The 24,937-nt window shown below is 44.4% G+C and overlaps 1 protein-coding gene across 1 annotated transcript; it reads left to right on the top strand.

Moving 5' to 3' along the window:
- Positions 1–24,422, top strand: myrfl (myelin regulatory factor like). The gene is made up of 24 exons (XM_030045639.1): positions 1–64; positions 740–833; positions 3,673–3,734; positions 7,260–7,659; positions 8,650–8,850; positions 9,071–9,266; positions 10,267–10,343; positions 10,919–11,029; positions 11,611–11,701; positions 12,921–13,121; positions 13,671–13,779; positions 14,525–14,634; positions 14,851–14,996; positions 15,442–15,505; positions 15,741–15,823; positions 16,119–16,190; positions 16,357–16,403; positions 16,696–16,857; positions 17,071–17,118; positions 19,587–19,671; positions 20,020–20,094; positions 23,662–23,773; positions 24,097–24,168; positions 24,311–24,422. Exons 1-24 carry the CDS (start codon positions 1–3, stop codon positions 24,398–24,400), a joined length of 2,772 nt encoding a protein of 923 aa, XP_029901499.1. The 3' UTR covers positions 24,401–24,422.
- Positions 24,423–24,937: the final 515 nt, after the last annotated feature.

Below are 24,937 nucleotides of genomic sequence, written 5' to 3'. Positions count from 1 at the left end.
ATGGAGCCGAGTGGCCGCCTGCAGGTCCTGGGAGAAAACGAGGCACTGCAGCAGTTCTTTAATGGTGGGACACACACCGATTATAAAAAATCTGTCATTTTATACAGATTCATGAGTGAAATTATATATAAAATAATCTTTTTTATGTACTGAGATATTATCTATATTCTGTTTTTTTCTGGTCAGAAATTTCAGACACTGGAACAGCAGCTGTTGGCTGAAACCCATTAGCAACAGATGACATAAGATAATTTGCATATAATATCTCATCAGAGGCTTTCAGATATGAAAGCAGCATGAGAAAATGTGTTGATATGCAAATTAGTGACATTCCAGTAGCTGCTCACTGATTTATATATTGATATGCAAATATATATAAATATATATTTGTATTTTTTAATTTGGTTTGTTATATTATTATCTGCATGAAGTACAGCATGAAAACATGAAAAACATTTTTGAATAATTACTATGATAATTATTATTTATTATGTTTTACTGTATTATGTTGAATTATCCTGCTTCAGTTTGTGAAGTTTGGTGTTTCAGCCTGTTTCACTCTCATCAGCTACGAATGCCACACACACACGCGCACACACACACACACACACATACACACACACACATATACACATACACTCAGATGAAATAACTGTCCTTGTCCTTGACCGGGATAATCACAGGAAGATAAGGAACACACCCTGACTTGACGTGTGTGTGTGTGTGTGTGTGTGTGTAGGTCAGGATGTTAGTGGTGTGTTGGAGAGCTCTGTTGCCGTGGATACTAGCATCCTGGAGCAGTACCTCAGCAACAACATGGATCCCAACAGTTTGTAAGTCATGTGCATGCACACACACACACACACACACACACACACACACAAAAAGTTCACACAGATGAAAGATGGAGACACGCAGCAGCAGTGTGTGAGAGTAAATGAGTGTCTTGTATGGGAACTGTGGTTTTAACTGGTTTTTTGGCTCTGTTGGGGGTTGACTGCTGTCAACCCCCAACAGAGCAAACGATCTCAGGCTCAGGTACAGCAGTGATTTTCTTATCCACTGCAACAGTTCAGTGGTGTGGATCTCACTTAATGGCATTCCGTCAGAGAACCGCCAGCCTGAGGAACCAGGCTGGCGGTTTACGGCTGGACTGACTTACATCGACACGGGCGAGGCAAACAACACTCCACAGACCCGGAGGCTGTCAGCATCTGACAGTGGAATGAACGAGGAAGCGAGGCCGGAGAGGAGGTGTGTGTCAGCGGCTGCCAAGACTTGGAATTCGCTGCTGACTGCTTCCCTCATTCGTCTTCGGCAATGTGCAGTCTTTGAGGAACAAAGTGGACAAACTCCAAGCAAATGTGAAGCATATTTTGGAGTATAAGAATGCCTGTGTGATCGCTCTGACTGAGACCTGGCTTAAAGTTTATGACCCCAACCAGGATTTTGACATTGACAGCTTTGGTCAGCCGTACAGGCTCGATCGTGACGCACAGATAACAAGCAAATCACGAGGATGGGGCGTGTTTGTATGTTAATCCTCGCTGGTGCAAGACAGTAAAAATAAGAGGATCTGTATGCAGTCCCCACATTGAATTATTATCTGTTTCTCTGTGCCCATTTTCTCTGCCAAGGGAAATCCCACAGGAGTTTTTAACAGTAGTGTATATCCATCACAGTGCTAATATGGCAGAAGCAGCGTCCTCTGTTCCGAGACTTGTGCACCAATTGCAAAGTATTTGCCCCAACCCCGCACATTTTATCCTTGGTGATTTTAATACTTGCAGTCTGAATCAGCACCTGGGGCATCAGTACCAGTACGTAAAATGCCCAACACGACATGGTAGAACACTGGATTTGTGCTACAGCACTATAAATCCTTTCCACTCGGCTCTTCTGACCACAACTAGGTTCTGCTTGCTCGGGTTTATCAGCTGGCTCTCAAGAAGGGGAAAGTTTAGCGAAGAGAGGTCCCTCTATGTACAGAGGGCGCTGTTCGTGAACTGAATGCTTGCTTTCATAATACAGCCTGGGATGTTAATAAAGACTCTTGTACCGATGTAGATGAGCTGACCCACACTGTGGTAAGCTATATTACCTTCTGTGAAGAGATGATTATCCCAAGAAAGACAGTTACATTATATCTGTCAACGTTGGGTAGACGGACTCAAAAGCAGAGACAGACGGCAGATGGCAAGTTGACAGTGCTTATTTGGAGGTCTTGAAGGCTGAATCACAGCAGGAGTCAAGACAGCTGGAGTCAGGGCTGGGAGTGCAGCTAGTGTTCCTGGGCAGGAGACAAGAAAGGATTAGCAACAGGCTTGATATAACAGACGATCAGAACAGACAGAATTTGCTAGAAGGCTGGAGACATGACTAACTGTTGTTGAGTCTATAATCCAGCGGCAACTGAATGTGGAGCTAAAGCCTTTATACCAAAGATATTAGATGATTATTGTCCTGTGGCCCTCACCTCTGTGGTAATGAAGAGTTTTGAGCATATGATGAAAAAAATTGCTTTCTATGACGCAGACAATGATTCGGCCCTCTCAACTGCCGTGTCTCCACGGAGAGGAAGGTTCCTGTAAAGTTACCGGCTCTGGATGTGACGTAATCGTTGCGCGTTTGACTGGGTGACAAAATGTGTGTTGTTAAAAAAGCATGTTGTTAGCGTTAGCTAACGGTAGCTAGCACGTTAGCGTTAGCTTGGTAGTGTTGGTCGTGTTGCTAGGGACACTAGTGTTAGCTAATATTAGCTTTAGCTAACGCTAGCAACAAAATAGCCTGCATTTTAGGGACGCTAGCATTAGCTAATGTTAACTTTAGCTTTAGCTAACGTTAAACTCAATGATCGAACAGGAGCTTCTATAAAAGCGTTTTCATTCACAACTGAAGAACACTAAAGAAGAAATGTCATTGTCATTTTACAATTTGACAAAACAACAAAATTTGATGTATAATTCCCAGTGATTCAAAGGTTAAAGTAAATATTCTATATTTTTTAGAGGAGTCATATTGGATGGAAATGTGTGTCCATGTTCTGAAACTTGTTTGTGTGTCAGTCAGTCCTGAGGTTCTATTATGATGTGAAATCGGTGTCAGGGTCACAGGAGACAACAGGAAGGGCTGAGGAGTTCAGGTGAAGTAGTGCAGGTAAGGCAGGGCTGAGGAGAGTAACCTTGCAGGTGAAGGTGAGCAGGCGACACAATAGCAAGTAAACACCTGGCCGATAAACGGTGAAATCCTGTTGGCTGGAAGTGAAACCGACCCTGCAGCTGAAGAGACAATCAGCTGACGCCTGATGAGAGACAGGTGAGCTGATGGCAAACTGGAACAGGTGTTATGGTAAAGCGAGGAACCAGGAGAGAGAGAGAGAGGAAAAAATGACACACACGCACACACACACATACACACTAAGAGGGGAACAAGGGAGAGGAAACGGTTGTGTTTTCTGTTTCTTTGTTGTCATGGTTACAGTCCAAATGGATGCAGGAAACATTTCAGGCTGTCAATACAGTTTAAATCAATCAATCAGTCATTCAGTCAATAATGTACTACATACCTGTTACCCTTCTTTTAAAGGGTTAACAGAACACGTTAGTGAAATATTGGGTGTGGTGATGTCATCTGACCAGTCACCAATCACAGCTTCTGTTTGTTTTTTCCCAGCATGCTCCCTGAGTCTCCTCCTGACTCCAACTCAGAAGCCTGCTCCCCTCCTCAGATCACAGGTCCGGTCTGCCTGCCTGTCTGTCTGTCTGTCTGTCTGTCTGTCTGTCTGTCTGTATGCCTGCCTGCCTGCCTGCCTGTATGCCTGCCCTGCCTGTCTATCTGCCTGTCTGTCTGTATACCTGATTGTTTGTTTGTCTGGATTTTGGGTTTGTTGCTAGTGATGTGGCTAACCCTAATCCTGTTGTGGACCCTAACCCTAACAGAAAATAAAGCCTGCCTCTTGTGCATCCTTACTGAAACCTGACTGAAGACTTTGACGCTTATTTTCCTGAGGTTTCTGGTCCCTCTTGTGGGTTAGGGTCCACAACAGGGTTAGGGTTAGGGTTAAAGATCTTCAGCAGGAGTCCTCCCAAGAGAGAACTGACTCGAATCCTCTCTTACGACACTTCATGTACTGTCTAGAGGCCCTCCCAGCTCTATCAATAGAGTTGAGGGATAATCCTCTATCCTTTTTTGGGCTATAAATAACGGTGTCATGCCAACTTTCCCTAGGAAACGGATACCACCGTGTCTGCCCAAACCAGTTCTGGCCAGTTCATAACCAGTGCAGACTGGCCATGACATGATTGTATTCAGGCCTGGTTCCAACTTTATTTTTTAAAAGTTTGTTGCAAATCTTATTTTTGTTTAAATCACATAACAGTCTTGATTATTTAGCTTATATATTGTTACTGTTTATTGTCTTTTTGATCAAAATAGCTTCCACACTAGGCAGCAGCAACATTGGGCTTGGCTTAGGCGGAGGTGCAGCGCAGCTGTGCTGCGCCAACTGGGTGTGACCAAGTGGATTTTGCAATTTTGGCACACCGTGCGCCATGGCGCAACTACTGCGCCGTTCCTCCTACCGGAACAAGGGAGGAGAGAAGGCGTGGAGTGGGTTTGACACAGCCGATTCACTTTAAACCAATCAAATGAGCCCCTGTCCTCGCCTTTAAAACGCGCTGCGCGAAGGCGTAATGAACGTTTACACAATTGACATTGAGGAAGAGAGCAGCCGCAACACACACTCAGGACAATGAGGCCAGTCTTGGCTGCTGGAATGTTGCTGGAGCTACCTGCCATCCATCTGTCCATCCATCCATCCATCCATCCATGCATCTATCCTTACATTCGTCTTCCTCATTCCCCTGTCTTTCCATTACCTACCTGCCTCGCATCTCTCTTTTTCCAGCTCCGTCACCGTCTGTTAAAGCAAATATAAATTTAACTGTGAAGCCCCCATTTTTGATTAATGTTTTTACCTCAAAGGATAATCCTCGCCGTATTTATATAAATACATGTTTGTTTTGCAACTTTTGACTCCCATCACTTACTGATGTAACGACACACTTGAGATTAAAACAAAATCCAGTTCATGAAAGCTTTTACATTTGCTGTTCTAAACGCCCAGAGTCTGGCAAGGAACCGATGCATTTTACATTTTCGATTTGTGTGGAATCAGGGTTTCCCCTAGAAAAAAAAAAAAGGCACCGGACAACGTGACCGGCTGGTTTTCAATTTACCGGACAAATGTTTGAAATTCCGGTCAAATATTATCTGAATTTACTGAGCTTAAAATTATATGCAGACTATATAAGAATGATATCAAGGCATTTCAATTTATAGCATAATATTTTTATTGAAAAGTAGGCTATATCAAATAAAATGAGTGCCGTCAATTGACTCACGTGCATAACGTCTAAAATAAATAAATAAATAAATAAATATTGCACAAGCCTGTGCTCTTTTAACATGAACATTGCATACAATTGCAAACAATTGCAACTACAATTTGCAAACAAAAAAACTAGCTCATACCATTTTAATAATGCGGCGTGCTGCCAACTTGAAATCAAATAGATGCAATAAAAACTTAATTCATCAGCTGAATTAAAATCAAAAGTCTCAAGTGTCTCTCCGCAACTTGCAATGCGCATCAGTCTTGTGACCTTGTTCTCCCCCAGGCGACTTCGCTGCGCTGTTTTGATCTGATTCTGCAGAAAAAAAAAACACCCTCTCTCTTTCTCTCTCTGGTACACTGGAGACAGGGATCACACAGGCTATTTTTTTTTTTTAATAAAATAAATAAAATTACGTGAAAATTGACTGTTTTGATAAAATTCGAATTCTGCTTAGAGGGAATATTTTCACCGGGCATTTAAGAATTACCGGACTTTGGCAGATTTTACCAGTCATAGTCCGGTGATTACCGGATAACGGAAACCCAGAGTGGAATATTTAAATATATATGGAAGAAGAACTGTGTAGTTAACACGAGCAGCTCCAGACACCATGACTGGAAAAAAGACATCACCGTACTGGACACATTGTTTGACTGACAGGTGATCAAGTTGGGTTTCCATGACGCTGCCAAACGGTGCCAATCTCCTTTGATCTGACATCAGTTGTGACGGGACAATCGATATGGAGATACATTTATGTGCTGATTGAGATAGTAGCATTGAATAGTGGTTTTTGTGGGTATTTATTGCATCGTTAATGTGCCTGACAGTCTGTGAGGTTGTGGTGACGTGTGCGCACTGCCCACCTGTCAGCCAAAATTCCACTGCGCCGGCTGCGCTGCGCCTTGCGCCGAAAGTAGACGTGGTTTCAGGAGGCGAGCTTTTGGCGCACCTCGGCAAAGCCTTTTGGCACGAAAATGTCACTGCGCCAAGCTGAATCTGTTGACACCTCCCCCTGCTGCGCCACCATCTCGGCGCACCTCGAAAATATGAAACTGTGCGCCCCTCGGGTTGCGCTGGTCGAAAATAGCTCTGCGCGGGGTTCGCCTCCCTGCGCCACCCTGCGCTGTGCCAGGAAACTGGAGCCGCCGATCTTTAGCTGAACTCGACATTAATGATGTAGTAAACATCATCATCATGACGAAGGCAGTTAATTTGGTGTTTAATTGGTTGGAGTTTTTATGACATCACTCTAACATTCAACACTTTGAATTTTAACTTGGAACAAAAATCAGCACCATCTGTGTCTGAATACTGACTCAAGAAGATATGAGTTATAAGTTGAAAATTTTATTTGTCATAATTACAGCCAACATTTATTCATTAGCTTAACTTGAAGAGATGGTAAAAGCAGTTAAAAATGTGCATGTATGTCTTTAGTTTTTCTTGCAGAATTCTGCTTTCCTGAATGACAAAAACTGGAATAAGATTTAGTTTGGCTGCTGGGCTTCAGCTCCCCTGGCGGGAAACAACATTGTCACATCGATCCGATTCTATGTCAGGATTCGTCTGATATTGACCACAAACACTGGAAAACTAAAAACAATGATCCGATCTGCAAATGTCATCAGCAACGCCTATACATCATACTGAGGCCATGGCAGTGACATCACAGCCTGCAGAGCAGAGAGCAGGGGACGATAATTAGTGTCGCGTACCAGACTCTGATGAACATTTGGACTTTTTACCCTAACCTTTATGCTAGCTAATGCTAATGCTAACGCTAATGCCAGCATCACCTCCTTCAGCTCATCTGTGACCAGGTACACAACATGAACCAATCATCTGTTTTTCCATTGCCAGATTTCCATTATGAGGCTCCTCATTGGTCCAACCAGCTGGCTAACCAGGAAGTCTTCAACCCAGCGACGCAGTCCGCCGCCTCGCCGTCCTGCCGCTTTAAGAGTAGAGGCCCTGCCCCCCCTGAACTGTTAACCCACGCTCACCTGCGCACCTTGGGGCTCACTAACACCCGCCCCATCTCACACACACAGTGCTCACCTGAACACACACACTACACACAGGTGTACACCCCACCCACTCCCCCTGTCCAGGAGCCCCTCCCCCCATCTCCACCACCTCTCCTCCCCCCCACCCACAACTTCCCTGGGATCTGCGGAAGCCCTGAAAGAGTCCCAGGTCTGGTTCAGGCTCCGCCACCCCCAGCCCACCTGCTCGCACCCACTCCTGCACTGCATGCTGGGTAAGCAGCTGCAAGCTCTGTGACTTTGTACGTTTTCTGTGTTTCGTTAAATTTCCTTCCTGTGGCGTCATGTGACCTGCAGCAACTCGTGTCCGTCCAATCAGAATCTTACATTTGTCACTGACCTGAGTAACATTTTTTTTGGCAAACATGCCAGTTATTGTGATTGAACAAACATGCTAAGCTTCAAATAATCTGCTCATTAGCTTCACATTTGCCACACAAATTCATGGCTTCCTCTAGCACCATCATCAGGCCAAATTGCCACATTAGTGAATGTGATAATGTTAGGCCTCTAATGTTCACAAGCAGCAAAGCTGGTGTGCTACACACAGGGTCACAAGCTGTCATTATCTATGTTGTCATTTCAATTTTACTGATAGTTTTAGTCCATTTTCATACAACCAGGAGAAAGAAACAAATCTGTGTGCATTTACAGAAACTACACAAATTATTTTGAAAAATGCACAACTGCAGGTTATTAGATGATCAAAGTTGGGCTCCCCAATAACAAAATCTCTCAGTTCTACTTGGTTTTACTAAAAGTCCAGAAGTCCAGAGGCACCACTTAAAGTCGACCATTTTTAAGCAGAATGGGCTTTTTGATACATAACATTTACACACTGCCAACATTTTACAAAAGTTCTAACTTCATTAATGCTTATTTTAATAAACTGTCTTTATAGCATTTTTCTGCATTAGGGTTTGTAAGAGTAAAACATTTTTTTAAAAAAAGATATTCCTGTTTCCATTCAGATTTTTCTCCTTTCAGGTCCAAGCAGTAGGCTGTAGTTCACGCCTAATTTAATTCCCATATATATAAAGTTTCTAATATTATTGTTATCATTTTTATTACTATTATTATTATTATGTCATAACTATTTGGAGGCAGAGCTTTTTTGGTAAAGCAGCTATCATCATAGGATGGAGGTCAAAAGGGAAGCTGTGAGGTGTCATGGTGTCATGGTGTCTGTCTGTCCTGCTGTCCAGCTCCTCCTGTCAGCCGGACAATAAAAAGAGGCGGCGGTCCGGGTCCGAGGAGGCACCTGGAGGAGCCGACGTGTCCTGCTGCGACGGTGACGGGGCCCACGGAGGGGGCGGGGCCAGCCTGGGGCCCTACCAGCTCCTGACCTGGGAGTCGTACCGACCAAGAGAGTGGAGCTCACTGTACGACAGCAGCTTGCAGGCTCTGTGAGTACAGACACCCCGAAGAACACTGGAGAACATCCACAGAACATCCACCTTGAATCTGAAAGCCCCAAAGTTAGACAGAGGTTCTACCACTCACCCAAGACACCAAAAGTACCCAAAAGTGCTGAAACGCCAACACACACTGAGCACTTTGGCCACTTTGGAGTTAAGGGTAGCATTTCATGGTTAGGATGAAGTCTGTGTTCCTCTGTCTTTCCAGGCCTCCTCCTGCCTACCATGTGGTCACTGATAAAGGCTTCAACTACTCCACAGCCGATGAAGCCTTCGTCTGCCAGAAGAAGAACCACTTCCAGGTCACGGTTCACATCGGTGTGGCGGGGGAGCCGCACTACGTCAGGACACCCAGCGGGCCGCAGGAGGTCGAGCACTTCCTGGTTAAAGTGTTCGGGGTCAAGGTGTGTAGCAGATCATCCGAATCACAGAATTAATTAGAAAAGAGTCTTGATTGTCACTAATGAAATCTGCCTTCAGCTTCACCTCATAAGTCATTATTTAATACATTTAAAATGGCCAAAACAGTTTAGCACAAAACATAACAGAAAGGAGAGACTGTCCTGTCAAAAACAACTTATTATTTCTTTTGTACAGCAGGTTATAACAAGCTCCAGTTACATTTTAAAATTAAGCGACCTCTTGTGCTCTTGTCAAGAAAAACTCTGTTGTCCCATTAAGGGAGCGGGAAACCCTGTCAGGAGGTGCTGGGCTGGCGGATCCTGGCAGATTTTAGGTAGCTAACGTTGCCAGCTAACATTCTTTAGATCACCTGTGTGGCTGAGGACTTGTAATGTTTGAATGATACACACATGGAATCAGAGATACACGGGCAAATTGGAAATAAATTACCTGAGCGTTGTCTGAAAGCCATACTGAGCAAATCAAAAACAAAATGAAAAATCGTGACTTGTCCCCGTGGGAAACTTGTTCACCCACATCAAGTCATTTGGATGTGCTGCACGATGCCTGTTATTGCACACTGGCGGCCCCGAGTGGCCAACAGAGGTAACTGTTTGAATTCTGAGGACTACATTACCCAGAATCCTGTTCTCATAAACTAAAAGGTTGCTATTATGTAGGGAGCAGTCACTGATGTCTAGGAGACACTTGTAATTTAGTCAGAGATTTTCTGTTTCAGGGAGGAGGAAACTCGATGGCAGAGCTCAAACACCCATTTCCTATCACCTTCAGATTTACTGTGTCACTTCCTGTCTGGATAGATCACTTCTTGTTTACACAGGGACGCAGATGATGATGTCATCCCCCAATTTGCATTTCAATGTGTTTCCTGCAGCTGAGATCAAACTGATCAAACTAGTCGAACTGATTTATTGGCTTTGGGTTAACAGGAAGTTCTGTAGTAACACATCTGTGATGTCATTATGCCCCTTCCCCTCCCAGCTGGAAGCCCCCGGCCACCAGGTGACCATTGAGCAGTCTCAGTCCGACCGCAGCAAGAAGCCCTTCCTGCCCATCAGGTGGGAAACGAACCTCAGATTATTCAGATTATTCTGAATCGATATTTTTATCAATCATTAACAAATTTATCTAATACTAAAGACTAAAAACCTTAAATGATAAATAGATTCACACACACACACACACACACACACAGTGCCCACCAGCAGTAGTTGGAGGTTCGGTGTCTTGCTCAAGGACACTTCAAGTGGCTCTTTGGGGGAGCCGGGCATCGAACCAGCAACCCTCTTCTAACTTTTTCATTCTTGTTTTGTTAGAGGCGTTAAAGATTTTACATTAAAGATGGAAATTTCTTGATTATAATTTGGAATATTTTAAAACATTTCACCAAGAGCCTTGTATACTGAAATGTCAGTGCACAGTGATGTATGAACAAACAAACAAACAAACAAACAAACAAATAAATAAATAACAGCCAGTCACCATGGCAACTTCCAGGCACAAACACTGACAAATGTCATTACCGTCAATAGATCCAATTGCAAGTTTTTTTAATAAATTTTTTTAAAAAGCATTTCCTTGGATCAATAAAGATTCAGATACGTGATGAAGGTCTTCTCCTCTTCCTCCTCAGGGTCAGTCTGCCCGGCGACAGAATCACCAAGGTGACACTCGGACGCCTTCACTTCAGCGAGACTACGGCCAACAACATGAGGAAGAAAGGCAAACCCAACCCTGACCAGAGGTGAGTTTCCTGCATCCTAGAAACACCTGGAAAACTCCTGGAAAACTTAGTGTCCTGAAAATGTCACCGAGATCAGCAGAGATTATGTTTCTAGATGTTCCCTCAGCTCACCGCACATTGTTGTATAATTAAAATGTTTTTTTTCTTACATATCAACAATGTTTTTCTTTTTTTTGTTGTTGTTGTCTCATCTGTACGGAAGCCCAAACAGGCCAAAACTTTGCAACACCAACATGGCGTTTGCCTGTTGTGCATCATACAAACAACTGCTTGACAACGTTTCCTTTTTCTTCACCTCTTTGAGGAAGTGATGTCATATTTCCTCGCCAGTGGGTTAAACCCGAACCTTGGAGGCGCAGGCGTTTTCACTTCCTGCTCTGTTTACATCATTAACATCATCAATTAACATCATTTGGTTTCATCAAGAAAAACTTTTGTCTCAGTAAACAAGAACATCAGAAACACATTTTATATTCCACACTTTAATTTTCAAACGTCACACATTTAACAGTCGGAGGTCACTCTGACAGTGTGTGTGTGTGTCTCTGTGTGTGTGTGTGTGTGTGTGTGTGTGTTTGCAGGTACTTCCTCATGGTGGTGGGTCTGTATGCGAGTGTTGGCCCAGACTCTCTTCTCGTCTCGGCTCTGCTGTCAGAGAGAATCATCGTCAGGGTAACAACATCTAATATCACATGAGTGAACAGATAATCAGTAATTGGTTTTTATATGAAATTATCCACATGGTTTTTCCATGCAGATAACAGAGGCATGGAGCTTTGTGGGGGCCAGGAGGTATAACAGATGAGAATTTCCTCTGTTTTCTTTGTGTTAATCTCAAGAGTGATGTATACAACTGTATTTCTTTTAGGGTTGTTGTTGTAAATTAGTAGAGATATTACAGCTGGATCATGAGAGAACTTGAGAGAATGTATTGATTAGGTTTATCTGTGTCAACATAGACAGTCAAGTTGGTTGTGATGGCAGATGAAAAAGTCTTGTTCGCCTTCACAATCTGAACTGAAAAAACCTGTGGATCAACTATTGATTCAGTTCTAGCTGAACCATTTCTGACAAGAGAACAGCCAATTGTTTTGTGTTAAACACTGATGAAAACTCCAGAAAAAGGAAGTAGGTATTGTTTGTCTTTATGAACATGAACCAGGCAGCAGCAGCTTCAGTCCCACATCAGCTTGGTTTGGATCCAGTTGGTCTTTTCTTGTGCTGACCAGATATATTTAGTTTTCGTAATCACTGAGGTCAGAGCTATTGGTCTAACATTCTTATGTTTTTTTTTGTTTTGTTGTTGTTTATTTGTTTTTTTTGGACATGGAAATGGTTTATATGTGAGGTTTTCCATGACAGAGGGACAGTGTGTGTGTGTCACACTGGAACCAGCTCAGTTGCAAAGTTTTTCAGAATAAAAGTGCTGCATTCTTCTGGTCCAGCAGCTTTCTTTGTGTTTGAACACAGAAATGTTTTTCTGACATCTTGGACAGTGATGCCAGTTGTGTCTGAGGTAACAGGTGTGATGGTTTTAAGTATTTTCATTCAAAGTAACAGAATTACCTGGCAATTCAAACCTGGGAATGAAAGTGTTGAGATCATCAGCAAAACAAATTTCATTATCTGTCACTATAGGTTTAGTTGGAGATGACCCTCCCGTCAAAGGAAATAACCCAGGCAACACAGGTTACCCATGTAATACAAGTAACCCTGGTAACACAGATTACCCATGTAATACAAGTAACCCTGGTAACACAGATTACCCAGGTTACCATCTCCAAGTGACACTGCCTCAAACCCTTCAGTGCAGTTGCGTTGATGATCTGCCCGGTGCATAAAAGTGAATGTGCATACCATACTGTCTTGTCATTTGTTTTTCTGCTCTCAGGCATCTAACCCGGGTCAGTTTGAGATGGACGGCGACACCCTGTGGCAGCGTGGGGCAGCGCAGGACACTGCGGTGTGCCAGGGCCGCGTAGGCATCAACACCGACGCTCCTGATGAGGCGCTGGTGGTCTGCGGCAATGCCAAAGTGATGGGCGCCGTGATGCAGCCGTCTGACCACCGGGCCAAGCAGAACGTGCAGCAGGTGAAGAAACAGCTGAAGCATCATGGCCACCATCAGTGACATCACAGGAGCAGTGACATCACAAGAGTGATATCATACAAATAAAGTTCATGCAAATTGTTGACGTGAGCAGATCATGAATGTCAGATACCTTTTAATTGAATTGAGAGCTTTAGACTTTTTAAAACTTATTTTTAATTCAAATTTTGTTTTCCTTATGTCAGGTTTCTTAATTCAGATGCATAACACTCAGATTTGTATTAATTTATACAAGAATATCTTTGTATTTTTACAGTATTACATATAATTTAATATATGCATATATACACATAATATTTTATATATATTTATATTTGTATAATTTATTGTTTCAGTCTTGTCAAGGATTTGAGAGAGTTTTTATTTTAATGTTTCTTTTCTTTTTAAAAATCTCTCAACTGTCTCACCTGTCTGTTGGTCTCATTTGTCTGTCTCACCTGTGTCTGTCTCACCTGTCTTTCTCTCACCTGTTTCACCTGTCTTTCACCTTTCACACCTGTCTGTCTCCCACCTATCTCACCTGCCTCTCAGGTGGACTCTGAGGATCAGTTGAGAAGAATCACTCAGATGAGAATCGTCGAGTTTGATTATAAACCAGAGTTTGCCTCCAGCATGGGAATAAACCACACCCACCAGACAGGTACAGGCCACACTCATCAGACAGGTACAGGCCACACCCACCAGGCAGGTACAAGCCACACCCACCAGGCAGGTACAGGCCACACCCACCAGACAAGTACAGACCACACATGCCTTCATAATGTCATTTATCATAACATCATAATGTCACTCAGTGTATTTCTATGGGTCAGTACATATTAATAAATGTTGCTGTAAATATGCCAGAATTATCCTGGAGGCTAGTTTTAATCCCTACTCACCTGGTCAGGTGAGAAGCACCTAAAGGCAAGAAACACATATATTCATTCATTCATCTTCTAAACTGCTTATCCTCACTAGGGTCGCGGGGGTTGCTGGAGCCAATCCCAGCGCTCATAGGGCGAAGGCATGAGACACCTGGACAGGTGGCCAGTCCATCGCAGGGCAGACAGACAAACACTGACAGAAACACATATAATGAAATTAAAAAATATATATATATATAATGAATATAAATATCATTGTCATGTGTAGCTCAGGAAGTGAAGGTGCTACTTATGATTATTATTTAAATGTATGACGTCACATTGTACATGAAAACATGTTAAACCTGTTTAACATGTAAAACATGAAAACATGTAAAACATGTAAAACATGCAAAACATGTAAAACATGAAAACATGTTAATCATGTAAAACATGAAAACATGTTAAACATGTAAAACATGCAAAACATGTAAAACATGAAAACATGTTAAACATGTAAAACATGTTAAAATGTTTCAGGTATAATCGCTCAGGAGGTCCGGGAGCTGCTGCCGTCGGCGGTCACCGAGGTCGGAGACGTCATGTGTGCAGACGGAGAGAAGATACACAACTTCCTCATGGTGGACAAGGTATCTGTGTGTGTGTGTGTGTGTGTGTGTGTGTGTGTGTGTGTGTGTGTGTTTACTGTCAGCTCTCTGTGTTTCCTGCTGATGCTGCGAATGACGACCAAACTTTGCCTCCACATCTCTCTTTATCTTTTACGGGTGTGTGGGGACGTGGTGTTTAACGTGGTGTGTGGTGTGTATAACGTGGTGTGTGTGTGTGTGTGTGTGTGTGTGTTACAGGAGCAGATCTTCATGGAGAATGTGGGTGCAGTGCAGCAGCTGTGCAAACTGACTGACAACCTGGACACCCGCATCCAAGAGCTGGAGGGGTGGAGCCACCGGCTCGCCAAGCTGAAGAGCCTGACAGGCAGCCTGCGCTCCACACGGTACACACCTGATCAATCAATCACACCGCCTCCTGATCAATCAGTCACACCGCCTCTTGATCAATCAATCAGTCATACCGCCTCTTGATCAATCAATCATACCGCCTCCTGATCAATCATACGGCCTCCTGATCAATCAATCAGTCATACAGCCTCCTGATCAATCAATCATATGGCCTCCTGATCAATCAATCATACAGCCTGCTGATCAATCAATCATACCACCTCCTGATCAATCAATCACATCGCCTCCTGATCAATCAGTCAGAGCCTCTTGATTCCTTCAGACTTCCTTAAAACCCATAAGAACAATCTAAAGCCCTGTCACCCTGTTGCTGTTGATTTTCCCGCCTCTGATGACACGCCCACATGTGAGGACACGCCCACATGTGAGGACACGCCCACCTCTGAATGATGACATCACTCTGGTCTTTTTTATCTGCAGGAAACTGAGTAAAAACAGCAGCGTTTTGACCCCACACAAAACTAACACACTGCAGACTGTGAAGGTAACAGCACTGACACACACACACACACACACACACACACTGCAGACTGTGAAGGTAACAGCACTGAAACACACACACACACACACACACACACACACACACACTGCAGACTGTGAAGGTAACAGCACTGAAACACACACACACACACACACACACACACACACACACACACTGCAGACTGTGAAGGTAACAGCACTGACACACACACACACACACTGAGCTTGTCCCTCTGCAGCAGGACAGCTGGAGTCAGAAGTGTCTGCAGCACAAAGTCTTCCAGGCCAGCGTCTTCACCCTGCTGGCCACCATGGCCTTCTGGTGAGACATGACATCACTTCCTGTTTGTGGATCGATAGATAGATCAACAGAGAGATTGAGAGATTAATGCATAGATCAATAGACAGATATCATCAGTCATGAGCCTGTCAACAAGAACAATTTCTTGTCACTGCAAGATACTGAATCAAAATAATGGATTCCAAAAAGAAATATGCATAAATGTAATTAACACAATATTCTGCATATAAATTGTGTTTATTATTAATGTGTAGAAAGAAATGTGTGTGTGTGTGTGTGTGTGTGTGTGTGTGTGTGTGTGTGTGTGTGTGCGCAGTGTGATCTCAATCACAGCTCTGTACCTGCTGACTCTGAGAGAGGACAGCATCAACATCTTCCCTGGTAACAGGTGAGGAGAGCAAACCAAGCTTTCTTATTGGCCAACCAGTGAGTAACCACTGGTTACATCTAGTAACTTCTTAATAACCAATGAAACTCCATGATCTGAAAACGTGTGTGATCGCTGTGCAGTTAACTTACTGGTGTGTGTGTGTGTGTGTGTGTGTGTCTTTTAGCAATGGCAGTGTGTTTCCTGTGCAGACCACAGCCTGGAGCAGCACAGGTACACCACCATATGACTTTTTTTTTTTTTTTAAGATTATTTTTTGGCTTTATCTGACAGTCACAGTAGAGACAGACAGGGTTAGGGTTAGAGGGAGAGAGGATGACATGCAGCAAAAGACCTGAGGTGGGATTTGAACCCTGGTCGCTGCGATTGGGACTGAGCCCTGGTACTGTCAACAGTCGAACAAAACGCAGTTTCCCCTAGTTCTCCTGCTCGCTCCGATGTCTGACTGCTGTCAGATCATTTAAAATAAAAACTTTTCAACAAGTGGTTGTCATCTCCCCTCCAGAGTCCCCCCCAACCCCGTCTGCCCTCCCCGGCCCCCCTGAGGTGGATTTCTGTGAGCTGCTGTACTGTGAGCAGGTGTACTGCTGCCCCTCCACAGCAGGGGGCAGCACCCACTGCAACAACACTGGGACCCCCGGCACCGAGCAGGACAGCGCCTTGGCAGGTAAGATCATCCTAACAGGTTACAAATTTGTAATTTGTGATTCTGGGCTATATAAATAAATAAATTACAAAGGAATAAAATCAAGAAACCGATATTATTAATACTAATAACTATTAACCAACAGAGTCACACTCAATGAATACCTGAAGGACATGGCACCACACACACACACACACACACACACACACACACTGACCTGTCTTGTGTTTCCAGATAAAGGCAAAGAGAAGCTGTGTGACAAGCTGAAAAGGGCGAGTGACTGTGAGTCTCTAAATGTTCTCATGTACACAAATTACACTCATGATATTCTTGACTCTTTGGCTGCAGAGCCTTTTGCTCTATTCAACTGAGCCCAAACTAGAGACTCAAAACTTCCTCCCGTCTTGATTGTCCACAGAGAGAAGACTGAATTTTATACCCTTGGTGTCTAGGTTGCGTTTCACAATTCAAAAGCACTGGCTTTGGTTTTTGTATCAGGGAAAAATTGGAACAGTTGTCTCAGGACACACTCTGGAATCTGACATTAAACATTTTTGGTTTAACATCAGATTGGCCGTCAGAAACTCAGGATGAACCAAGACGGTGCACTCTGTCAAGAATAAGAGGAAAGATGAAAAAGTCAGGGCCGAGTCACCATCTGGAACATGAGTCCTCAGCCTTAGCTTCAGCTTTGATGTTTTCAGATATTTGGAGCAGATTTCTTCAAGGGTTGTGTGAATTTTCCACATTGGCAAATTTTTTGGATGTGGGATTCAGTTGCAGCCCTGATCTTGCATCATCAAACACTGGGTGCAAATCAGATAGCAGAGATCAATAATGCCCTCAAACAAAGATGAAAGATCGCAAAAGTACCAATCCGTGATCCACACTGTCTGCCACAAACAGAACAGGTAAAAACACTGACTCGGGGTGTGGGAGTTGTGCTGGCTTCATGTCTCCTTAGACGTTTCCTGGTCTGTCGATCACCTCGGTCCTCCTTGAGTTTATGCTCTCCTTGTTGGCAGAGCTGTTGAGCGGCAGTGTCCTCCAGCTGTGTCGGGTTCAGGCTGCATTTCTTCATCAGGGTTTTGAGTTGGTCTTTACATCACCTTTTCTGGCCCCCTGCTGAGCGATGGCCAAGGTGTAATTTGCCGTACAGCACTTTACATGGAAAGCAATTTTTCGGCATCCTGATTACATGGCCAAGCCAGTGCAGTTGCAGTGACTGTGGCCTCCATGCTCAGAAGTCATTTTTGTGACCACCTGAAGCCTTTTGATGTTAAACAGATTTCCATCGAGTCTGAAGTCCACAGTAACCCCACTGTCGTCCCTGATCTTCTCGCGGAGCAGCAATGTCACACACAGGAGGAAGATATTGGAAAGAACTGGAGCAAGGACACACCCCTGACGTACACCAGTGTGCACCCTAAAGGGCTCAGATTCCTGGCCTCCAATAGTGACACATGCCATCATCCCCATGTGGAACTGTTGAAACAGATTGACAAACCTTCGTGGGCAGCCAAACTTCAGTAGAATGCTCCATAGAAGCTCCTTGTTGACAGCGTGAACAGCCTTTGACAGGTCAATGAAAGCTATGAAGAAGTCCTGATATTGTTCCCTACACTTCTCCTGGAGTTGCCACGCTGTGAACATCATGTCCACAATGCTCCTGTTCCTTATGAACCTGCACTGTGACTCAGCCAGCAGCTTCTCTGTTATGTTTCTCACCAATCTGTGTAGCATGACTTTGGCCAGGACTTAGTGAGATGCCACGTCTGTTGCCGCAGATGGACTTATCTCCCTTGCCTTTGTAGATGGTGATGATATTTGCTAAATAGGGTTGTGCTCAGTCACACAGGGGTCTGCCAAGAGCAGCTGCCACTCAACCCCAGCTGCTAATGACCATGTGTAGCTCTGTTCTGCTGGCGTGCAGGGCTCTGATTAGGAGCTCTTCGCACATTCACACTCCCGTCACCAGACACCCCATCACCGCCAGGCTTTGTCCACTTCCGGTTGCTGGTCTCATCGAGGCAGAGGTGGGTACCTGCACATGGAGATTATTCAAAGTGTCGTTGTGGGTGCGCATGTCCCAGTAGCATTTCTTCACTGCGAGGGGGTGTGATCTGGGGGCAAGGGGAACCCAACACGACCGGCACTCTTCCACAGTTACAGGAGGCTGCCGGAGCTCCAGTTTTTTGGAAATGCATTGCTTTTCTCTCAGGGTGTGCTCCCCTAGCCTTTGTCTTACTGGACTTACCCACAAGGCAGCGGGGCAGTGGTTGGTCTGATGCTGGGCGTGTCCCATCAGACCTCTGGGGAACACTGCAGACAGAGATCGCCTGTCGATTCGCCGGGGGTTAGGGTTAGGGCTCCAGTTACTCTGTGTGGCTGGAGAAGGCGTACAGCCAAGGAGCTTCCCCGTTCATCACAAGGGCAGCAAGCTGTGGGCGAGAGGGTTGCAGGCAGATGGCAAGCAAGCACGCACCTTGCCTCTAGCTACTGCACTGTGTGCGCGCAAACACACACACACACAGGTGATCATTACATTAGCAATGATCATTACATTAGCAATGATCATTACATTAGCAATGATCACCTAGTTACAGCTTAGCAACCACCAGTTATCACCTAGCAACCAGTTGTAACCTCCAACAGAAACACTCCAACAGGAAATATCATACAAATTGTAAATATTATAAATATTTTAAGGAAATATAAACAGTTCACAGATCAGTGCATCTCTTTTTCAGGGACGAACACGACCATCCAGACCTTCCTGATCAAAGAGAGTCAGCAGGTGATCGACAGCAGATACTGCAACAGCAACACCTGTGGGTGAGTGACAGACAGACAGAGAGAGAGGGAGAGAGAGAGAGGGGGAGAGAGAGAGAGAGAGAGAGACAGGGAGAGACAGACAGACAGACAGGAAGGCAGAGAGACAGACAGAGAGAGACAGACAGAGAGAGAGAGAGACAGGGAGAGAGTGACAGGGAGAGAGACAGACAGGGTGAGAGAGACAGGGAGAGAGACAGACAGAGAGAGAGACAGGCAAAGAGAGAGAGACAGGGAGAGAGACAGACGGAGAGAGAGAGAGAGAGAGAGACAGGCAGACTGACAGACAGACAGACAGACTGACTGACAGACAGGCAGACAGACAGGTACCAACATGTGTCTGTCCTACAGGTCGGGTCGGTTCAGCTTCTCTGTTCCCATCAGCCGGTTCGTCCCAGTCAACATGAGAGTCACCCTGCTGATGAAGTAAGAACCTGTCTCTCTGCCTGTCTGTCTGTCTGTCTGTCTGTATGTCTGTCTGTCTGCCTGTCTGTCTGTCTGCCTGCCTGCCTGCCCTCCTGTCTGTCTGCCTGTCTGTCTGTATGTCTCTCTCTCTGCCTGTCTGCCTGCCTTCCTGTCTATCTGCTTGTCTGTCAATTCAATTCAATTCAATTTTATTTTTATTTTTTTTATATAGCCCAGAAACACAAATTACAAATTTGTCACAAAGGGCTTTACAGGAAACATCCTCTGTCCTTGGACCCTCACATCGGATGAGGAACAACTCCCTAAAAAAACCCTTTAACAGAGGAGGGATCCCTCCCCAGGACGGACAGACGGGCAGTGGATGCTGTAAGCACAGAAATCCAAAACACAGATAAACACAGTGCATGCCAGAAGCAGTATAGCAAAAAATATATAAGAGAAGCAGTGTAAATAGTTGACGTATAAAGTGTGAGACGAAGACGTCGAGCAGAGCCAGACGTCCCAGCCTGGAACCCGAGCCACACAACCACCCACACCATGGACACCTGGATCAATACAAGACTGAACACTCACATCAACCATTCACACACACACACACACACACACACACACACACACAGAGACAAGGGGGAACGTTAGTCATATGAGAGAACAAGACTGATCGATAATCAGTTCTGAGTGATCAATAATCTTGTTGGCAGGTGAGGTCTTGGGTTACTTCATCATAGGGCTGCACAATTAATCGAATTTTAATCGTGATCACGATTTTGGCTGCCACGATTAAATGAGCCTGATCGTCGGCGATATTTACATTAAAAATGCGGACTTTGCTGCATATCTAATCAAGCACTTTCTCAGCCAGTAGTCAGCCAACCACCAGGGGGCGAACGCATGGTTAAGGCTTCCTTAAGCTGCCTAAATAACAAGCGGCGCACCTTGCAGCGGCAGCCTCAAGTTACTCGGTGGACTGATGAGAGCGAGTCATGTCGGGAGGAGAAGGTACGGCAGTTCCTGCAACAAGTTCCCCGTCAGAGAGGCTCCCCAGGGCCTGCTGACATAGGGCCATTTGCTGCGTATCGTACTAAAGCAAAAATGCCCCCCTCCCCAGTCCCCTGCTGGCCTGCACTCACATTAGCTAAAGCCCAAACGTGCCCAAGCGCGATTTCCCCTGGTGTGTACGTCATCACGTTCAAATATGACAACAGGCATGTTCAGACATCATCATGAATCAATATAGTTCAAATACATTCATCATGTCTTCCTTTTAACTAAAAGACGTTTTTGTTTCTTTTAATCAGACACGGGATGTTTATTTACCTTGACAGTTTCAGAGGTAACTTCCTCCTTCAGAAAGGTCCAACTGACAGCCGGAGCGGCGTGTCAGCTGGCTGCCGCGCACACCGGCCGGCCCATCTAATGCCGGCGGGTGCTGCGGCCGGCACCGTGGCGCACACAGACTGCTATATATACTTTCATCATAAATCAAGTTTTGTTTATACGCGGTTGCAGCAGCACAATGGACAGCAACACAGACATCATGGTTGATTATTGATTGCACAACGCGGCGCTGTGCGCATTAAACGATTTTGCGGAGGCAGGAGGAAAGTTGCATGATTTACATCGTATTTACATCGCTGCGTGCATGACCGTGCATGTGCTCGTGCATGAACGCCCGTATCGTGCTGGAGCACACCCCTTCCAACCGTGCCAGAGTGGGGCAGGTGTACTGTATTCAAGCACGGAACGGAGCGATCACACTAGTCAAACAATTTTATTTATTTATTTATTATTAAGCATTTATTCTTATTTAAAGTTTCATTTTGCATTGAAAACTGTTCATATATTGTTTGTTTAAAAGTAGTGCAATAAAAACACACATGCTTTTCCCAAACATGGTGAATAATCGTGATGAATAATCGTGATTACAATATTGATCAAAATAATCGTGATTATCATTTTGGCCATAATCGTGCAGCCCTACTTCATCAAGAACCAGCCCCCCGTACCACTAACTGTCTAACCATAAATTAAGCCGAAGAGATGTGTTTTTAGTCTGGATTTAAAAGAATCAACAGACTGTCTGACATCAGCAGGGAGGTTATTCCATAAGAGCTCGGCCACCTGCTGACGTCTTCTTAACTCTGGGTAAATATAGGAGCCCTGCATTTTGAGAGCGGAGAGCCCACGATGGAATGTAGGGTTTAAGGAGATCTGAAAGATATGATGGGACAAGCCCATTCAAGATTTTATATGTTAACAGAAGCACCTTAAAGTCAGATCTAATATGCACAGGAAGCCAAAGAAGGGAGGGAGAATTGGGGTAATGTGGTCAAATTTTCTTGTCCTAATTAAGACCCTAGCTGCAGCATTTTGAACCATCTGGAGTCTTTTGGTGCTGGCCCGTGGGAGATCTGAAAACAGAACATTGCAGTAATCAAGTCCGGCTGAAAAAAATGCAGGAATTAAGGTCTCTGCGTCAGCCATGGACAGGGAAGACCGAATTTGTGCTATATTACGTAAGTGATAATAGGCAGTCTTGGTAATATCCTTAATGTGCCTGTCAAAGGATAAGCAGGGATTAAAAGTAACACCGAGATTTTTGGCTGCCACACTTTGTGAAATCACACAGTTGTCAAGTAGAACTGTTAACTGTTCAAAACAGTGTCTATGTCTGGGAGGCCCGACTACTAACATCTCAGTTTTATCTGAGTTTAATAGCAGGAAATTTAGTGACATCCAATTCTTTACCGCAGCCAGACAGACCTCTGATCTAGTGATCTGTGTGGGATCGTCAGCCCTTATGGGCAAATATAGCTGAGTATCATCTCCATAACAATGGAAATTAATACCATGGCTATGTATAATTTGTCCAAGTGGCGAAACGTATAGAGAGAAGAGAAGAGGACCAAGGACTGAGCCCTGAGATACCCCGCATTTAACATTGGAGAATTTAGATGTAGTATAGCTGTTGAAGACACACTGTGTTCTTTCAGGTAAATTTGAGTTAAGCCACGAGCGAGCCAGGCCAGTGACACCCAAATTACCAGTTAGTCTGTCTGATAGAATGCAGTGACCCACAGTAGAATCAGCAGTAGAATCAGCAGTAGAATCAACAGTATCAAAGGCTGCACTGAGGTCCAGCAGCAGAAGCACAGAGGTGGAGTCAGAATCAATAATCAATAGGAGATCATTGGCAACTCTGTCTGTCTGTCTGTGTCTCTGCCTGTCTTCCTGCCTGTCTTTCCTCATGTCTCTTCCTGTCTGTCTGTTTGTGCTGTGTGTATTGATTTATTGGTTATTGATGTGCTGTGTGTATTGATTTATTGGGTATTGATGTGCTGTGTGTATTGATTTATTGGGTATTGATGTGCTGTGTGTATTGATTTATTGGGTATTGATGTGCTGTGTGTATTGATTTATTGGTTATTGATGTGCTGTGTGTATTGATTTATTGGTTATTGATGCGCTGTGTGTATTGATGTATTGGGTATTGATGTGCTGTGTGTATTGATGTATTGGGTATTGATGTGCTGTGTGTATTGATTTATTGGGTATTGATCTGTGCAGTGCCACTGAGCTGCTGGTGGTCCACCTGTGCAGTTTTGATGAGTCGACGCCCTGCTCGGCTCTGCTGGAGATGGACTCTGTCGCTGAGAGCAGATACCCATCAAACACACAGGTAATCAATCAGTCAATCAGTGACTGACTGCTTTGTTGATTGAATCCTTAAAGCGTCATGAACACGAACTGTGGCAGGAAATGACAGAAGACAGACAGAAGTTTAATGTGATGCTAACTCTCTCTCTCTCTCTCTCTCTCTCTCTGTCCCTCTCTCTCCCTGTCTCTCTCTCTCTCTCTCTCTCCCTCTCTCTCCCTCTCTCTCCCTGTCTCTCTCTCTCTGTGTCTTCCTCTCTCTCTCTCTCTCTCTCCCCCGTCTCTCTCTGTCTCTCTCTCCCTGTCTCTCTGTCTCTCTCTCCCTGTCTCTCTCTCTCTCTCTCTCAGGGAGAACATGAGTGGCAGCTCCATGTGGCTCGTCTTCATCACAGCTCGTATCATTTCCGCTCTGCAGTGGCTGTAAGAAAAACTTCCCGTTAGCGCGCTGGCTAACAGCTAACTTTGTTAAATGTCTCTTCTTCCAGGGAGTCCTGGTCAAAATTGTTTGCTACCAGCTAACAGTTTGTTTGCTAACAGCTAACTGTTTTGTTTTGTGTTTCAGGGTCAGGCAGACTGCAGTACCGATCATCACTATGCGGGGGCGCTGTTCACCGACTACCACTTCCACTTCTACAGACGCTGTTCTGATTGACACACACACACACACACACACACACACACACACACACACATCACATCTGTGATCGGCCAATCAGTGACACTGAATCCACTTTCTTCTTCTGTTTTCTTTTCCTGTTTTCTTGTTGTTTTGTTTATTTTGACGATGATGATGTTTGTAAATTGCAAATTGAAAAGGAAATATTGTTCAAGAATATTTTCATTGCTGTGAATTAAAGTCACAACAAAATGAGAAATAACTTTTTCATCCTGTTGGATCATGTCGGGCTCTTCAACAATAAATTCACTTTTACTTAACTCAGATTTATATTTTGTTTTTATATCAAAATCTCATTTTTCGACGCTCGCGGCCTCTCCTCCCATGTTAAGCCCCGCCCCCCACATCCAGGAAATGCAATGCTCTCAGGTGAATATTACCCACAATGCATCAACAAGTAAACAATCGAGCTGCAACTGTTTTCATTATCGATTAATCAATTAATCACCTGGTCACCTGGGGCCTTGTTTATAAAACTGTGCGTAGGAAAGATCACTCCAGGTGACGTACGGA

Source organism: Myripristis murdjan, chromosome 23 (assembly GCF_902150065.1).
Source record: "Myripristis murdjan chromosome 23, fMyrMur1.1, whole genome shotgun sequence".
NCBI lineage: Eukaryota > Metazoa > Chordata > Actinopteri > Holocentriformes > Holocentridae > Myripristis > Myripristis murdjan.
This window is presented reverse-complemented; position numbering and strand designations above follow the sequence as displayed.

Bases quoted from the DNA above. Each gene is read 5' to 3' on its own strand.
- myrfl (XM_030045639.1), top strand. From the start codon at position 1: ATGGAGCCGAGTGGCCGCCTGCAGGTCCTGGGAGAAAACGAGGCACTG. The intron at 13,122-13,670 runs GTGAAGAAACAG...CCTGCCTCTCAG, and splicing joins CCAAGCAGAACGTGCAGCAG to GTGGACTCTGAGGATCAGTT. The intron at 20,095-23,661 runs GTAAGAACCTGT...TGATCTGTGCAG, and splicing joins AGAGTCACCCTGCTGATGAA to TGCCACTGAGCTGCTGGTGG.